This window comes from Microcaecilia unicolor, chromosome 4 (assembly GCF_901765095.1).
Source record: "Microcaecilia unicolor chromosome 4, aMicUni1.1, whole genome shotgun sequence".
Lineage (NCBI taxonomy): Eukaryota > Metazoa > Chordata > Amphibia > Gymnophiona > Siphonopidae > Microcaecilia > Microcaecilia unicolor.
Window position 1 is genome coordinate 375,866,981 of NC_044034.1, and position 19,847 is coordinate 375,886,827.

General features: G+C 45.6%; 1 protein-coding gene across 1 annotated transcript in view; it reads right to left on the minus strand.

Annotated features, from left to right (window-relative positions):
* LOC115468164 (organic solute transporter subunit alpha-like) overlaps positions 1–19,847 on the minus strand; it is a 107,948-nt gene that overhangs the window by 64,547 nt on the left and 23,554 nt on the right. Inside the window, exon 5 of the mRNA XM_030199708.1 lies at positions 6,194–6,305. Within this exon, the coding sequence (XP_030055568.1) occupies positions 6,194–6,305 (112 nt within the window). The remainder of the gene's footprint in view (positions 1–6,193; positions 6,306–19,847) is intronic.

The following is a 19,847-nucleotide window of genomic DNA, read 5'->3' on the forward strand; positions in this document are numbered from 1 at the left end:
TTTCTGGGTTTCCCTCTTACCAGGCTCTCCTGATGTCTTCGGATTACCTCCAGGCTGACCTTCCACACTGCCGGCGCTGAACCACAAACACCCTCAGGAGTCTGCTGGATATGCTTTTAAATTTAGGCCCTGGCTTTGGTGAGGCCTACTGGAGCTCCGATGTGTGCAAATGCACACGTGCAGGAGCTCCGGCAGGCCAGGCCTGAGACCGGCCATTTTCCTGCTGGCCTGCTAGAGCTCCTGCCTGTAATTTCACCTGGCCTGATGCACATACAAGAACATGTGGACTGTCCTATCAAATACTGCCGATTGCAGGGGTGAGTAACCACGATCCTCGAGGGCCTAACCCAGTCAGATTTTCAAGATTTCCACAATGAATATGAATGAGTTCTATTTGCAGTACATACAAAATCAATCTTAGGCATATTCATTGTGGAAATCCTGAATACATGAATGGGTTGAGGCCACTGTTCCCCCTAAGCTGAGTAGGATTCCTCCACTTACAGTCCTGCCAGTAGAGGGTGCTGTTTCACTATCATATTTTCACAATCATATCTCATGTTTCAAAAGAACATAGAAACTTTCTTATTTAAGCAAGATGCATTATTATTAGATTTCTGCTTGTCTCCAAAGCAACCATTGTAACTCTGAGAAGAATGTTCTGATCTCTGTAACCCTTTATGATGTTTGTAAACCGCTTAGAACTGAAAAGGTATTAGTGGGATTTAAGCCCTAATGTAATGTAATAATGAGGGACAGGCAAGATCGATGGGACTCCAGGGAACCTGCCCATCTGTAGCGACTGAAAGCACCACCCATCACTCTCAGCAATGCAGTTGGAGAACCCCCACTCAACTTAGAGGGAATAGTGGTTGTGGCCCTCGAGGACCATAGTTGGCCACTTCTGACCTAGTGACTACAGGGACAGTAGGTCTTTGGCACTTCTGTATCGCTGATAGTAGAGGGGAATGTTACTGTTCTGAATATGGTATGAATTTCCACATAATTCGTATGTGGCACTCATACACACTTCCCCGACATTCAAAAGTATTTAACTGGCCGGGATCGACAACTGACCGGGATCGACTCCTGGCCGGTTAAATGCCTCATAACCAGCTATCCAGTAATATTCAGCAGGGGACAGACAGCTATCTTCCGCTGAATATTGCCTGATAGCGGCTAGTGGATAGGCAGTTATATCGCCCAATATAACTGGCTATCCGCTGATTTTCAGCTCCACTTTAGCAGCTATATTTGGCCAAGTGAACACATGGGATATCTTTCGCCAGTTTGAACATAACCTGTTAATTCCGAATATCAACATAACCAGTTATGTTCAACACCAGTCACTGGAAATGGCCCAGCATTGAATGTCCGGGTTTAACGTGGGCCGCAGGAGTTAGCCTCTGAATATCAGCCCCACTGATCATAGCTTTTACTATCCTATCACAGGACACACTATTATAAACTTAGAGGGCTTGTGTTCCAGATGGCATGGTACAAGGGCCCAGGCTTTGTTCCCACCCACACGTATCAATGTTCAACATTTTAAAAACCCTGCTAAGCTAATTACTTTTTACCACATTCTCTGGCAATGAATGACTTTAATTACACTTTGTAAGCCTGCATTACATTTTTGGTCAATTACATCGGAGAGACGGCTGAGGGGAGACATGATAGAGGTATATAAAATAATGAGTGGAGTGGAACAGGTGGATGTGAAGCGTCTGTTCACGCTTTCCAAAAATACTAGGACTAGGGGGCATGCGATGAAACTACAGTGTTAATTACACTTTGTAAGCCTGCATTACATTTTTGGTCAATTACATCGGAGAGACGGCTGAGGGGAGACATGATAGAGGTATATAAAATAATGAGTGGAGTGGAACAGGTGGATGTGAAGCGTCTGTTCACGCTTTCCAAAAATACTAGGACTAGGGGGCATGCGATGAAACTACAGTGTAGTAAATTTAAAACTAATCGGAGAAAATTTTTCTTCACCCAACGCGTAATTAAACTCTGGAATTTGTTGCCGGAGAACGTGGTGAAGGCGGTTAGCTTGGCAGAGTTTAAAAAGGGGTTAGACGGTTTCCTAAAGGGCAAGTCCATAAACCGCTACTAAATGGACTTGGGAAAAATCCACAATTCCAGGAATAACATGTATAGAATATGTTTGTACATTTGGGAAGCTCGCCAGGTGCTCTTGGCCTGAATTGGCCACTGTAGTGGACAGGATGCTGGGCTCGATGGACCCTTGGTCTTTTCCCAGTGTGGCATTACTTATGTACATCTCTCCTTTGGTTAACAGCAATTCGTCCACTGTGTAAATAGATTTGAAAAATTGGACGGTAGATTGTGCGTGTGTTAAATGGAGATTACAGTAGAAACCGTTCACACTCTGTTCCTGGAGGGTGTACAACTACAAAAACAAAGAGTTAGTGTGATTTAAACCTGGGTCCCTTGGTTTACAGTAGAGAATGATGCGGGGACAAAGTTTGTACCCATCCCCTTGAACTCTGATCCAATCCGCACAGGCCTCGAACAGTTATGATTTTATATTTAAATCATTTTATTAAAGTAGAATGAAACAATGTTCTCTACGGCTGTTGTTTTATGAATCACAACCAATATAGAACAAGGATTTTTTTAAAACCCTGTCTCTCCTTCCCCCCTCACAAATATTCCCTCAACTATTGGGAAAACTGAACAAGCCAAATTACTACAGAATTCTACATAGAAAATTCATGTTAAAGAACACCTCGGTCACACACACACACAGAACACAAATGCCAAATACATAATAGCTGACCAAAAATGATAAACATATATTACACCAAAACACCAAAAAGCCACACCAAAGAAATAGAAAGAGATGCATTTCCTCCTATACCATGCACAATATAAAGATCGCACATGCCAGTTTGGTGTTAAAGTAGTGCAACTAGACCAACTCCACACCAGAAATCTCAGCTGAAATCCAGGCCAAAGTATCAGCCTGCCTGTCTGACATTGCTGCCTGGATGTCTCAGCGCCATCTGAAACTAAACATGACCAAAACTGAGCTTCTTATCTTTCCCCCTAAACCAACCTCTCCTCCTCCCCCATTCTCTATTTCTGTGGATAACACTCTCATCCTTCCTGTCTCATCAGCTCATAACCTTGGGGGTCATCTTCGACTCCTCTCTCTCTTTCTCTGCCCATACTCAACAGACTGCTAAAACCTGTCATTTCTTTCTCTATAATATCACCAAAATTCACCCTTTCCTTTCTGAGCACACTACCAGAACCCTCATCCACGCTCGTATCACCTCTCGCTTAGACTATTGCAACTTGCTTCTCACAGGTCTCCCACTTAGCCATCTCTCTCCTCTTCAATCTGTTCAAAGTTCTGCTGCACGACTAATATTCCGCCAGGGTCGTTATGCTCATATTAGCCCTCTCCTCAAGTCACTTCACTGGCTTCCTATCTGTTTCCGCCAGTGGCGTTCCCAGTCTGGAAGGCACCCGGGGCGGATCGTCGATGCGCCCCCCCCCCACTGGGTGCAGCGCTCCCCCCCCCCCCCGGCAAAATGACACCTCCCCCGGGTGCACACCGCTGGGGGGGGGGGGTGGTGCCGCAGCGCTCGCCTGTGGACTCCGACTTCGCTAACTTCGCTCGTTTGCTGCAGCTCCCTCTGCCCCGGAACAGGAAGTAACCTGTTCTGGGGCAGAGAGAGCTGCAGCGAATGAGCGAAGGTAGCGAAGTCGGAGCCCACAGGCGCGCGCTGCGGCATCCCCCAGCTAGAGAGAGGCGTATCCAGCAGAAGAAAGGAGATATTGATGCCCTACACAAGCCGTTGGTAAGGCCCCACTCAAAGCTTTCGTGAGAATTCTATATATGGCGCCGAACATTAGGTGTTACTTGCGCACTGAAATTTTGACACAGAAAGCATTCTAATGGATGCAAGGCACTGAAATGGGGCAGAAATGGCAGATCCACGTGAAAAGACACTTAAGCGCTCATTTATAAAATAGTGCATAAGTGTTTCCGTGCAGACCTTCAAGGGAGGTAATGAAGGGAAGGACATGGGCATCAGTGACGTTGCCTTAAAATTTGCGCACTGTTACAGAATAGTGCAGATCTGTGTCCAACTTGCATGCTGGGTTTACACCTGGTTCCAGTTGGTATAACTCCTTGTGTCCAAAGTACAGCACAGATCCTGACGCTAAGCACTATTCTGTAAAGGGTCTCATCCCGGAATGTCCATTATAGAATACCGTTCAGTGCCGATTTTTTTCAGCGCCATTTACTACTACTACTGCTTATCATTTCTATACTAGACATACCAGCGCTGTACATTTGAACATGAAGAGACTGCTCGACAGAGCTTACAATCTAATCAGGACAGACTAACAGGACAAATAAGGGGTAAGGGAAATACTTAAGGAGGGAATGATAAAACAGACATGGGTACTGAACAAGTGAATAGGGTTTGGAGATCATATCTCTCCAAGAACATAAACAGACTTGATATGGTTCAGAGGACAATGACAAAAATGGTACAGGGTTTGTGCCAACAGACGTATGAGAAGAGACTGGAAGACCTGAATATGCATAAGCTAGAAGAAGGGTGAGATAGAGGAGATATGATACAGACATTAAAGTACTTGAAAGGTATTAATATATATACAAATCTTTTCCAGAGATGAAGGGGCAGTAGAACTAAAGGACATGAACTGAGGATTCAGGGCAGCAGACTTAGGAGTAAGGTCTGGAAATACTTTTCACAGAGAGGGCAGTGAATGCCTGGAATGCTCTTCAAAGAAACAGTGAGGGATTAAAAAATGCGTGGGATAAACACAGGGGATGCCTAAATATAAACAGGATGGAATCACATCATGGCTGAGGAAGTGTTATGTTGGGCAAGAGTGGGAACTAAGGTCATAGAACATAAGAACATAGGAGCAGCCATACTGGGTCAGACCAATGGCCATCTAGCCCAGTATCCTGTTTCCAATAGTCACCAAGCAGGTCACAAGTTCCTGGCAGAAACCTAATTAGCAGCAACAATCCATGCTACCAATCCCAGGGCAAGCAATGGCTTCCTCATGTCTGTCTCAATAGCAGACTATGGACTTTTCTTCCAGGAAATTGTCCAAACCTTTTTTAAACCCAGATAAACTAACTGCTGTTACCACATCCTCCGGCAAAGAGTTCCAGAACTTAACTATTCATTGAGTAAAAAAAATATTTCCTCCTATTTGTCTTAGAAGTATTTCCATATAACTTCCTTGTGTGTCCCTTAGTCTTTGTAATTTTGGAACGAGTGAAAAATCGATTTACTTCTACTACTTCTACACCGCTCAGGATTTTCTACACCTCAATCATATCTCCCCTCATCTGAACTGCTACCGTCTGTGTCCCGCAATTGGCAAAAAACACAGATGAAGCTTCAGCAATTCCAGTATTGTATATCATATTATCAGATGCTGAGAGTGAGGATGAAGTACAACTCAAGGGGTACTGTTAGTAATATTTGGGTTATAACATATATTGTCCTAAAACTCCATCATATTCAACTGCCTATATGTGATAGGCATGATGGCAAATTGCAAACCAGTGTTTAATCACGAGTGACCATAACACGTACAAAGTGGCGAGTATGGCTCTGGTTGCTTTGTTGGACAAAGTGGAAGGACCATGTAGGTCTTTATCTGCTGTCGTTTACTGTGCTACTGTATTTGGACACGTCCATTTAGGTGCACCTCTATAGACCTGCCCCCATAATCTTAACAGCAAGTCAGTGTATAACTGGAATCATCATTCAGCATATACCCCTCAATGTATAACTTCAACGCTTAAACGTAAGCACCATTTCGTGCTAAAATGATGGAATATCAGCACTTGAAGGATAAAGCAGTACACTGATCATTGACTGGCGGGGGTTCTCATTCAAGCAATCGCCACCTTCCCTCTCTGCTTGGCTTTGAGTGCTACAGCCTCAGTCTTGGGATAAACTGAGCATTAATGAGGTTTATGGGCCTTATTCAAACATTTTTCCAATGCTCCTTTCAGTATAAGGTCCTGTGTTTGTGAGTATTGTAACACCTATCTGACCCTCAGGCACCTGCCACATTCATTGAGACACCCAGTGAATAAACTCATTAAGAAACCTCTAGAAAGAACTCAGTGTTTGCAAGTAATAATACTTACATCAGAGAGATCATAATTTCCATTAGCCCAAAGCACGACAGACAGGAACATAAGTACCGGGCGAAGAAAAGCAAATTGGAAGGTCCCAAGCTTCAGGATGAACAGAGTTCGCCTAGAGAAAGAAAATTATTATATAGGCACAAAATGTATATGTGATGATATGTAAGAAGGGGAGAAGCCTAATGGTCAGTGCAGCAGACTGAGAACCAGGTTCAATTCCCATTGCAGCTCCTTCTGACTCTAAACAAGTCACTTAACCCTCCGTTGCCCCAGGTACAAAACCAGTTTTATTGTAACCACAGAAAGGTGGTATATCAAATCCCATCCTCTTTCCTATATGTGCTCTGTGTATAAGGATAGGAATTTCTTGAGACTGGGTGGGATTGAATGATTCTCAGTGGTGGTACATGCAATATTTTATATAAATCTTTACATTTTTCCCCAGTTATAGAATTGTATTCAGCTATAATACAGTGATTATTAAATACTTTTTCTACAATTAACTGTTACATTATCAAAACCAACATCTTGGCTATTAATCACTACTCTTATCTATGCTATCGTAGTGGGGGTTAGCAAGAACAAGATATTATTTCAAAGCAAAATTAAAGTGCACTTTTCATCTTTACAGAATACAGAGAAGAGTTATGTTTTAGATTTGCTGTTTTGTATAATAAGATCGTAAGATATGCTATTCTCAGATATCAGCAAAGGTGCATCGAGTGCTGAATCCTACCTCTGACAGGTCACAAATATTTGGCAGGATCCCACCCAGAGATTAGCCATAACTAATAATAGTTTATAGACCTTCCCTAAAGTTAGGCATCAGTTGTACACATAAGTTAATACCATATGCTCGTAATGTTTTAAAAATGTCTAAGTAAAGATGATCGTTAAGATCTGAGAAATCTAAACAGCCTTGTTTGCCATCTACAGTGATGTATCACTATGTGGCTACAAAGATGTGAGCATTTTCGATTGCTAGTCCTCTGCTATGGAAATTTAAGACTGTGTAATTATAGTCAGCATTTCAAACGATTCTTAAAAGACTCACTATTTTTAAAGGCCTTTCTAGAAGAATGAAGTGTAATTAAACTCTGGAATTCATTGCCAGAGAATGTGGTAAAGGCGGTTAGGTTAGCGGAGTTTAAAAAAGGTCTGGGACGGCTTCCTAAAGGAAAAATCCATATACCCTTAGTAAATTGACTTGCGAAAAATCCACTGCTTATTTCTGGGATAAGCAGCATAAAATGTATTGAACTTTTTTGGTATCTTTGACCACTGTTGGAAACAGGATGCTGGGCTCGATGGACCTTTGGTCTGGCCCCGTGTGGCAATACTTATGTACTTATGTACTCATTCAACACCACTCAGGATTTTGTAGACCTCAATCATATCTCCTCTCATCCGTTTCTTTTCCAAGCTGAAGAGCCCTATTCTCTTTAGCCTTTCCTCATACAAGAGGAGTTCCATCCCCTTTATCATTTTGGTCACTCTTCTTTGAACCTTTTCTAATTCCGCTATATCTATTTTGAGATACGGCGACCAGAACTGAGAACAATGCTCAAGGTGCGGTCACATCATGGAGCGATACAAAGGCATTATAGTATTTTCAGTCTTATTCACCATCCCTTTCCTAATAATTCCTAGTATTCTGTTTTCTTTTTTGGCCACTGCCGCACACTGAGCAGATTTCAGCGTATTATATACGACACCTAGATGTTTTTCTTGAGTGGTGACCCCCAAGGTGGACCCTAGCATCAGGTAACTATGATAAGTACATAAGTATTGCCATACTGGGAAAGACCAAAGGTCCATCGAGCCCAGCATCCTGTTTCCAACAGTGGCCAATCCAGGTCACAAATACCCAGCAAGATCCCAAAAATGTACAGATCATTTTATAATGAGTGGCCTAGTGGTTAGGGTGGTGGACATTGGTCCTGGGGAACTGAGGAACTGAGTTCAATTCCCCCTTCAGGCACAGGCAACTCCTTGTGACTCTGGGTAAGTCACTTAACCCTCCATTGCCCCATGTAAGCCGCATTAAGCCTGCCATGAGTGGGAAAGCGCGGGGTACAAATGTAACAAAAAATAATGCTTATCCCAAAAATAGTGGATTTTCCCCAAGTTCATTTAATAACGGTCTATGGACTTTTCCTTTATGAAGCTGTCCAAACCTTTTTTAAAGTCCGCTAAGCTAACCACCTTTACCACATTCTCTGGCAACGAATTCCAGAGTTTAATTACACATTGAGTGAAGAAAAATGTTCTCCGATTCATTTTAAATTTACTGCATTGTAGCTTCATCGCATGCCCCCTAGTCCTAGTATTTTTGGAAAGCGTGAACAGACGCTTCACATCTACCCGTTCAACTCCACTCATTATTTTATAGACCTCTATCATATCTCCCCTCAGCCGCCTTTTCTCCAAGCTGAAGAGCCCTAGCTGCTTTAGCCTTTCCTCATAGGGAAGTCATCCCATCCCCTTTATCATTTTTGTCGCCCTTCTCTGCACCTTTTCTAATTCCACTATATCTTTTTTGAGATGCGGCAACCAGAATTGAACACAATATTCAAGGTGCGGTCGCACCATGGAGCAATACAAAGGCATTATAACATCCTCATTTTTGTTTTCCATTCCTTTCCTAATAATACCTAACATTCTATTTGCTTTCTTAGCCTCAGCAGCACACTGAGCAGAAGGTTTCAACGTATCATCAACGATGACACCTAGATCCCTTTCTTGGTCCGTGACTCCTAACATGGAGCCTTGCATGACGTAGCTATAATTCGGGTTCCTCTTTCCCACATGCATCACTTTGCACTTGCTCACATTAAATACCATCTGCCATTGGGATGCCCAGTCTCCCAGTCTCGTAAGGTCCTCTTGTAATTTTTCACAATCCTCCCGCGATTTTGAATAACTTTGTGTCATCAGCAAATTTAATTACCTCACTAGTTACTCCCATCTCTAGGTCATTTATAAATATGTTAAAAAGCAGCGGTCCCAGCACAGAGCCCTGGGTAACCCCACTAACTACCTTTCTCCATTGAGAATACTGTCCATTTAACCCTACTCTCTGTTTTCTACCTTTTAACCAGTTTTTAATCCACAACAGAACACTACCTCCTATCCCATGACTCTCCAATTTCCTCTGGAGTCTTTCATGAGGTACTTTGTCAAACGCCTTCTGAAATTCTGGCTCCCTTTTATCTACATGTTTGTTCACCCCTTCAAAGAAATGTAGTAGATTGGTGAGGCAAGATTTCCCTTCACTAAATCCATGTTGACTATGGATTCTTCTTTCCAATGTGCATCAACTTGCATTTAACCACATTAAATTTCATCTGCCATTTGGTCGCCCGGTCTTCCAATTTCCTAAGGTCTTCCTGCAATATTTCATACTCTGCACGTGCTTTAACAACCTTGAATAGTTTTGTATCATCTGCAAATTTAATCACCTCACTCCTTTCAAATTATCCCTTTTATCTCTCACTGTGCTTTAGTTAAAACAAGTTCAGATTCCTTCCCAGCAGTTGGAGGTCCTGTTTTATCAAGACTGAATTCTACTATCTTCTCTAAAAAAAAAAAAAAAACCACACTAATCTGTGTCTTATCCATGTATTACAGCATATTTCAAGTCTAACTAGCGGCCAAAAGAGTAGAGGTCCCAGGAGAAACCTGGACTGCTTTATCAGACAGAAAATATTTTATATGCTCCAGGTTGTAAAGATAGTTTAAACTGCACATTTGCAGGGAAAAGTGAGCCAGAACAAGGCAATACTCCAGTCTCAGTAACAGAAACCATTTCCATCTTACCTGGATAGCGTTTGTCAAATCCAGGAACTTTCTGACTTCTATTATAAAACAGGGAAACTATTATGAAAAAAATATCTAAGCAGAAAGTCCTGATCTAAGATTGGGCCACTACTGAAGCTTCTTCATGAGAAGATTACAACACACAAAAAAAGGAAACCACATGTCTTCAGTAGTAAAGCTGCAAAAATAGAAGGTATATTTAATACATCAGAAACAGACTTTTAAATGTTTCCATCAGTAGCATATACTTATTTTTAGGAGAATCAATTAAGTGAATATTCCACCTTCTTATACTATTTTCAATTAATTCCTGCTTATTTTGAATAGCTAAATTACTTCTTACAAGGGAATTAACACATTCTTGAATTGATCCCAACTGCTGTTCTACAGAGTCCAAACACGGTTTATAATTCCCCATTTCAAGGCCCTTTGAACAAAAATCATGCACAGACCAGATTTGGATTGAAGGTTAAATAATCTGTCCAGAAATAGCAGCTACAGAATCCCACGTCATCTCTAAAACTACAGCTTTCAGCTTTACCAAGACAGTCATTCTTCCATGCCATTGATAGCAGCATCCAGATCTGTACCACTATCCTGAGCCCCACATCCCCTCTACTTTGTCACTGTCAACGAGTGGACAGGGTGGGCTGGGAGCAAATTTTGAGCTCTCTGCAGCCACACCACTTACAAAGCCCTGTCTATTTGCCATTTCTTCTCTCTCCATGTCCACCATCCATCTCCCATCTCTGTGTCCCTATAGTTCCTTGTCCAGTATCTCCACTATGTTCAAATTCCTGCATCCATCACCACCCTTCTATCCCCTACCCCTGTGTCCCTATGCCCTCACATGCCCAGTATCTCCCTTTTGAGTTCCTATTGTCTCCTATGTCTAGTATCTCTCCCCTGTGATCATATACCCCTCCCTCCCAGTGTCCAGCATAGCCTCTCTATTCCCATATTCCCCCCTCTGTCAGGCATTACCCCTCTGTGTTCATATGTCATTCCAATACAGCATCTCACGTCTGTTTCTATAGCTCCCCTTTCTTCCTCACCAAAGGCGGTCGGTGGCCCAACTGTTTGGGGAGGCTAAAGGGGGCGGGGTTAGGGGTGGGGCCAGGGGTGGAGCTTAAATCCATAATTGTCTGATCACACACAGAAAAAATAAATAAATAAATGTCACAATTAATACCTTTTATTAAATTTAGATATTAGCTATGTATCATATGTCAAAGAATAAAGTACATAAGTACATAAGTAGTGCCATACTGGGAAAGACCAAAGGTCCATCTAGCCCAGCATCCTGTCACCGACAGTGGCCAATCCAGGTCAAGGGCACCTGGCACGCTCCCCAAACGTAAAAACATTCCAGACAAGTTATACCTAAAAATGCGGAATTTTTCCAAGTCCATTTAATAGCGGTCTATGGACTTGTCCTTTAGGAATCTATCTAACCCCTTTTTAAACTCCGTCAAGCTAACCGCCCGTACCACGTTCTCCGGCAACGAATTCCAGAGTCTAATTACACGTTGGGTGAAGAAACATTTTCTCCGATTCGTTTTAAATTTACCACACTGTAGCTTCAACTCATGCCCTCTAGTCCAAGTATTTTTGGATAGCGTGAACAGTCGCTTCACATCCACCCGATCCATTCCACTCATTATTTTATACACTTCTATCATATCTCCCCTCAGCCGTCTCTTCTCCAAGCTGAAAAGCCCTAGCCTTCTCAGCCTCTCTTCATAGGAAAGTCGTCCCATCCCCACTATCATTTTCGTCGCCCTTCGCTGTACCTTTTCCAATTCTACTATATCTTTTTTGAGATACGGAGACCAGTACTGAACACAATACTCCAGGTGTGGTCGCACCATGGAGCGATACAACGGCATTATAACATCCGCACACCTGGACTCCATACCCTTCCTAATAATACCCAACATTCTATTCGCTTTCCTAGCCGCAGCAGCACACTGAGCAGAAGGTTTCAGTGTATCATCGACGACGACACCCAGATCCCTTTCTTGATCCGTAACTCCTAATGCGGAACCTTGCAAGACGTAGCTATAATTCGGGTTCCTCTTACCCACATGCATCACTTTGCACTTGTCAACATTGAACTTCATCTGCCACTTGCACGCCCATTCTCCCAGTCTCGCAAGGTCCTCCTGTAATCGTTCACATTCCTCCTGCGACTTGACGACCCTGAATAATTTTGTGTCATCGGCGAATTTAATTACCTCACTAGTTATTCCCATCTCTAGGTCATTTATAAAGCATGTACTAACCACAATCGCTCAACTGCAAAACACTATGCACAACTTAGTGCAAAAACACACTCTGAACCTTACTGTACCATAAATATTACACTGGGCAGAACCTAATACACCAATATACCACCCATACGGAAAATGCAGACTGTCAACAATATTGAAATAAGGGATCATAATATCACAATTCTCATGTAGAGCCACAAAACATCCTAATTCATGTTTAATGTGGGATAAAATGTCATAAATAAGTAAATAAACTTTTAATGTTGAACACCTAATTCTCAAAGTGGACATATTCCAAACACTATAATGAAAATAAAATGATCTTTTCTACCTTTGTTGTCTGGTGACTTTGTTTTTCTGATTGTGCTGGCCCAGTATCCGATAGTGCTGCTATCTGTCCTCTTAACTCCGTTTCCAGGGCTTCCTTTCCATTTATTTGTTTACTTTCCGCCTTTCTTCTTCATTTCTTGTCCTACATCCGTAAGTAAAAGCTGGATCCTCCGCAAACTTGACTGTCCAGTGGATCCAGCTTATGCCTATTTTCTTCATCCATGTGCAGTTTTTCTACTCTCTTCCTTTTCTGTTATCTCATCTCCTTCCTTCCTCACTCCTCCCTCCCCCTCCATGTCCAGCAACCCTCCTCTCCCCCCTATCCTCCCCTCCATCCACCCATGTCCAGCAACTCTCCTCTCCACTTCTTCCACCATGTCCAGCAAACCTCCTCTCCCCTTCCCTCCATCCAACAAACCTCCTCTCCCCTGCCCTCTCCTCTCCCCTTCTTCCACCATGTCCAGCAACCCTCCTCTCCCCTTCTTCCACCATATCCAGCAACCCTCCTCTCCCCTTCTTCCACCATGTCCAGCAACCCTCCTCTCCCCTTCCCTCCATCCAGCAACCCTCCTCCCCCCTTCTTCCACCATGTCCAGCAACCCTCCTCTCCCCTTCCCTCCATCCAGCAAACCTCCTCTCCCCTTCTTCCACCATGTCCAGCAACCCTCCTCTCCCCTTCCCTCCATCCAGCAACCCTCCTCTCCCCTTCTTCCACCATATCCAGCAACCCTCCTCTCCCCTTCTTCCACCATGTCCAGCAACCCTCCTTCTCCCCTTCTTCCACCATGTCCAGCAACCCTCCTCTCCCCTTCCCTCCATCCAGCAAACCTCCTCTCCCCTTCTTCCACCATGTCCAGCAACCCTCCTCTCCCCTTCCCTCCATCCAGCAACCCTCCTCTCCCCTGCCCTCTCCTCTCCCTTTCTTCCACCATGTCCAGCAACCCTCCTCTCCCCTTCCCTCCATCCAGCAACCCTCCTCTCCCCTTCTTCCACCATGTGCAGCAACCCTCCTCTCCCCTGCCCTCTCCTCTCCCCTTCTTCCACCATGTCCAGCAACCCTCCTCTCCCCTTCCCTCCATCCAGCAACCCTCCTCTCCCCTTCTTCCACCATATCCAGCAACCCTCCTCTCCCCTTCTTCCACCATATCCAGCAACCCTCCTCTCCCCTTCTTCCACCATGTCCAGCAACCCTCCTCTCCCCTTCCCTCCATCCAGCAACCCTCCTCTCCCCTTCCCTCCATCCAGTAAACCTCCTCGCCCCTTCTTCCACCATGTCCAGCAACCCTCCTCTCCCCTTCCCTCCATCCAGCAACCCTCCTCTCCCCTTCTTCCACCATGTGCAGCAACCCTCCTCTCCCCTTCTTCCACCATGTGCAGCAACCCTCCTCTCCCGTCTGCCCTGTTTCCTTCCTGCCCCCCCCCCCCGCCGTACCTTTAAATATTATAGTTTTGCTGGAGTCGCAGGCAGCCGGCATTGAAGACATCGGCAGGCTTAAGCCGGTTCCAGCAGCCTTCCCTCTTCCCTCGTTGCAAGTCAGATGATGGCTCCGCCCTCGTAGATATAGGAAATACGTCAGAAGAGGGCGGAGCCATCATCCGACTTGCAACGAGGGAAGAGGGAAGGCTGCTGGAACCGGCTTAAGCCTGCCGATGTCTTCAATGCCGGCTGCCCGCGACTCCAGCAAAACTGTAATATTTAAAGGTGCGGCGGCGGGGGGCGGGGCAGTGGCATACGGGGCGCCTATGTTCCTCACTCACACCAATGTCTCACCTATCCAGCTACTCTGCTTCTCTCTTCCAGCTTTTGGCTCTTTCTCCCACTGTGGGTTAAACAATTTGTCTCCCTCTTCCTTCATCCCCTTGATCTGTCATCTCTCTCCCTTCCCTCTAATCTCTCCTCCTGGTACAGCACCTCTCTCCCTTCCCTCAAGCCTGCCCCCCTTGCAGGTCTAACAACTCTCCTCCTTTCCTCCAGCCCCCAGCCTCTCTCCCTTGCAGGTCCAGCACCTCTCATCCTTCCCTCCATTGTCCCCCCCCCCCCCCCTTTCAGGCCCAGCACCTCTCTCCCTTGCCTTTTTCCCTTGCCTCCAGCCAGCCACCCCCCCCCCCCATTGCAGGTCCAGAACCTCCCTTCCTTCCAGCTAGCCACCACCCCCCTTTGCAGATCCAAAACTCTCTCCCTTCCCTCCAGCCAGCAACCTCTCCCCTTGCAGGTCCCAAACCTAGCTCCCTTCTCTCTAGCCAGCCAGCCCCCCCCCTTTGCAGGTCATAAGTACATAAGTACATAAGTAGTGCCATACTGGGAAAGACCAAAGGTCCATCTAGCCCAGCATCCTGTCACCGACAGTGGCCAATCCAGGTCAAGGGCACCTGGCACGCTCCCCAAACGTAAAAACATTCCAGACAAGTTATACCTAAAAATGCGGAATTTTTCCAAGTCCATTTAATAGCGGTCTATGGACTTGTCCTTTAGGAATCTATCTAACCCCTTTTTAAACTCCGTCAAGCTAACCGCCCGTACCACGTTCTCCGGCAACGAATTCCAGAGTCTAATTACACGTTGGGTGAAGAAAAATTTTCTCCGATTCGTTTTAAATTTACCACACTGTAGCTTCAACTCATGCCCTCTAGTCCAAGTATTTTTGGATAGCGTGAACAGTCGCTTCACATCCACCCGATCCATTCCACTCATTATTTTATACACTTCTATCATATCTCCCCTCAGCCGTCTCTTCTCCAAGCTAAAAAGCCCTAGCCTTCTCAGCCTCTCTTCATAGGAAAGTCGTCCCATCCCCACTATCATTTTCGTCGCCCTTCGCTGTACCTTTTCCAATTCTACTATATCTTTTTTGAGATACGGAGACCAGTACTGAACACAATACTCCAGGTGCGGTCGCACCATGGAGCGATACAACGGCATTATAACATCCGCACACCTGGACTCCATACCCTTCCTAATAACACCCAACATTCTATTCGCTTTCCTAGCCGCAGCAGCACACTGAGCAGAAGGTTTCAGCGTATCATCGACGACGACACCCAGATCCCTTTCTTGATCCGTAACTCCTAATGCGGAACCTTGCAAGACGTAGCTATAATTCGGGTTCCTCTTACCCACATGCATCACTTTGCACTTGTCAACATTGAACTTCATCTGCCACTTGCACGCCCAATCTCCCAGTCTCGCAAGGTCCTCCTGTAATCGTTCACATTCCTCCTGCGACTTGACGACCCTGAATAATTTTGTGTCATCGGCGAATTTAATTACCTCACTAGTTATTCCCATCTCTAGGTCATTTATAAATACATTAAAAAGCAACGGACCCAGCACAGACCCCTGCGGGACCCCACTAACTACCCTCCTCCACTGAGAATACTGTCCACGCAATCCTACTCTCTGCTTCCTATCTTTCAACCAGTTCTTAATCCATAATAATACCCTACCTCCGATTCCATGACTCTGCAATTTCTTCAGGAGTCTTTCGTGCGGCACTTTGTCAAACGCCTTCTGAAAATCCAGATATACAATATCAACCGGCTCCCCATTGTCCACATGTTTGCTTACCCCCTCAAAAAAATGCATTAGATTGGTGAGGCAAGACTTCCCTTCACTAAATCCGTGCTGACTTTGTCTCATCAGTCCATGTTTTTGTATATGCTCTGCAATTTTATTCTTAATAATAGCCTCCACCATCTTGCCCGGCACCGACGTCAGACTCACCGGTCTATAATTTCCCGGATCTCCTCTGGAACCCTTCTTAAAAATCGGAGTAACATTGGCTACCCTCCAGTCTTCCGGTACTACACTCGATTTTAGGGACAGATTGCATATTTCTAACAGTAGCTCCGCAAGTTCATTTTTTAGTTCTATTAATACTCTGGGATGAATACCATCAGGTCCCGGTGATTTAGTACTCTTCAGCTTGCTGAACTGACCCATTACATCCTCCAAGGTTACAGAGAATTCGTTTAGTTTCTCCGACTCCCCCGCTTCAAATATTCTTTCCGGCACCGGTGTCCCCCCCAAATCCTCCTCGGTGAAGACCGAAGCAAAGAATTCATTTAATTTCTCCGCTACGGCTTTGTCCTCCCTGATCGCCCCTTTAACACCATTTTCGTCCAGTGGCCCAATCGACTCTTTGGCCGGTTTCCTGCTTTTAATGTATCTAAAAAAATTTTTACTATGTATTTTTGCTTCCAACGCTAATTTCTTCTCAAAGTCCTTTTTTGCCCTCCTTATCTCCGCTTTGCATTTGGCTTGGCATTCCTTATGATCTATCCTGTTACTTTCAGTTGGTTCTCTTCTCCACTTTCTGAAGGATTGTTTTTTGGCTCTAATGACTTCCTTTATCTTACTGTTTAGCCACGCCGGCTGACGTTTAGTCTTTTTTCCCTTTTTTCTAATACGTGGAATATATTTGTCCTGAACCTCCAGGATGGTGTTTTTAAACAGCATCCACGCCTGACGCAAGTTTTTTACTCTGCGAGCTGCTCCTTTCAGTCTTTTTTTCACCATTTTTCTCATTTTGTCGTAATCACCTTTTCTATAGTTAAACGCTAGCGTACTTGATTTCCTAGTTTCACTTCCCAAGCCTCTCTCCCTTCCCTCCAGCCAGCCCCCCCCACCTGCAGGTCCCAAACCTCTCTCCCTTCCCTCCAACCAGTTAGCCATCTCCCCCCTTTTGCAGGTCCAGAATCTCTCTCCCTTTTCTCCAGCCACCCCCCCCCCCCCCCCTTTTGAAGGTCCAGAACCTCTCTCCCATCCCTTCCCTATGGCCTCAAGCCCCCCCCCCCCCCCCAGGTGAAGCCACTGTCTCCCAGCCTGTCCCTCTCCCACCCTGCAGATACAGCCACTCACTCCGTTTTCCTCCCTGAACTCCCTCACTATGACTTCGCTGCTTGTAGCTTAAATTAAGGGCACCAGCTGACAGTGATTCACAGATGAAGGCCTGCTCCAGAGCCTTCCCTCCGCCACGATCCGCTCTCTTCAGCGCAACTTCCTGTTTCCGAGAAGGCAGATCGTGGTGGAGGGGAAGGCTCCAGAGTGCTCAGCGAATCACTGCTGGCCGCGCCCTTAATTTAAACTAGATGCTTTACGGCAGGGGTGAGGGACGGAGGGGAAAGAAGATTCAATTCTCAGCGGCTCCGGAGTTCTCTGAAACGCGCGCCCTTAATGCTTTGCGGTGGGGGTGAGGGAGGGAAAAGAAGACAGGGCCCTGAACAAATTTCTTGTCCGAGAAAAGTTCAGGATGGTTTCCCTAGGCACCCTTCGTCCCATGATTCAGGAAAACGATTGGCTATGCTCTCTGGACTTAAAGGATGCTTACACACACATCTCAATACTTCCAGCTCACAGGAAGTATCTTCGATTTCGGCTGGGAACACAGCACTTTCAGTACCGTGCACTGCCTTTTGGCCTGGCGTCTGCACCCAGAGAGTTTACCAAATGCCTAGCTGTAGTCGCAGTGTCGCTACGCAGACTGGGAGTGCATGTGTTTCCTTATCTCGACGATTGGCTGGTGAAGAGCACCTCGAAGGAGTGACTATTCGGGTGCTAGAGCTACTGTGGTTCATCATTAATTATCCCAAGTCCCATCTCACCCAAGTCCAAGCATTGGAATTCATTGGAGCCCTGTTGAACACTCAGACAACTCAAGCTTATCTTCCCGAGACAAGGGTGGACAATCTTCTGTCCCTGGTGTCCACGGTTCGAGCATCTCACCAGGTCACGGCTCGGAAGATGTTGAGACCTCTGGGGCACATGGCCTCTACAGTTCATATCACACCCATGGCACATCTACATATGAGATCAGCTCAATGGACCCTAGCTTCACAGTCGTTTCAAGCTGCGGGGGATCTACAGGATGTCATCCAACTGCCCACCGGCTTTCGGAATTCTCTCCACTGGTGGACGATTTGATCCAATTTGACCATGGGACGACCATTCCAAGTTCCTCAGCCACGAAAAGTGCTGACGACGGATGCATCTCTCCTGGGGTGGAGAGCTCAGGTAGATGGGCTCCACACTCAAAGAGCCTGGTTCTTTCAGGAAAGAGGTCTGCAGATCAAACTCCTGGAATTAAGAGCGATCTGAAATGATCTAAAGGCTTTCAGAGATCGGCTGTCCAACCAAATCATTTTAATTCAGACAATCAGGTTGCCATGTATTACACCAACAAGCAGAAGGCACCAGATCTCGCCCTCTGTGTCAGGAAGCCGTCCAGATGTGGCTTTGGGCTCGCCGTCACGGCATGTTCCTCCAAGCCACTTATCTGGCAGGCGTAAACAACAGTCTGGCGAACAGGTTGAGCAGGATAATGCAACCTCACAAGTGGTCACCAAACATTGGCGTAGTCCGCAAGATGTTCCGAGCATGGGGCACCCCCTCGGTGGATCTTTTTGCCACTCAGATCAATCACAAGGTCCCTCAGTTCTGTTCCAGACTTCAGGCCCACAACAGGCTAGCGTCAGATGCCTTTCTCCTACATTGGGGGACAGGCCTTCTGTATGCGTATTCTCCCATACCTCTAGTATGGAAGACTTTGCTGAAACTCAAGCAAGACTGCGGAACCTGATTGCACCCTTCTGGCCGCGTTAGATTTGGTTCCCTCTTCTTCTGGAGTTTTCCTCTGAAGAACACTGGAGCTTGGACTGTTTTCCAACCCTCATCACTCAGAAAGAGGGGTAGCTTATACATCCCAACCTCTGGCTATCATGGCCTGGATGTTGAGAGCTTAGAATTCGCCTCCTTGGGTCTTTCAGAGGGTGTCTCCCGAGTCCTGCTTGCTTCCAGGAAAGATTCCACGAAGAGGTGTTACTCTTTCAAATGGAGGAGGTTTGCCATCTGGTGTGACAGCAAGGCCCTAGATCCTCTTTCTTGTCCTACACAGACCCTGCTTGAATACCTTCTACACTTGTCAGAGTCTGGTCTCAAGACTACCTCCGTAAGAGTTCACCTTAGTGCGATTAGTGCTTATCATTGCCGTGTAGAAGGTAAGCCTATCTCTGGACAGCCTTTAGTTCGCTTCATGAGAGGTTTGCTTTTGTCAAAGCCCCCTGTCAAACCTCCACCAGTGTCATGGGATCTCAACGTCGTTCTCACCCAGCTGATGAAAACTCCTTTTGCGCCACTGAATTCCTGCCATCTGAAGTACTTGACCTGGAAGGTTGTTTTCTTGGTGGCTGTTACTTCAGCTCGTAGCATCAGTGAGCTTCAGGCCTTGGTAGTGAAT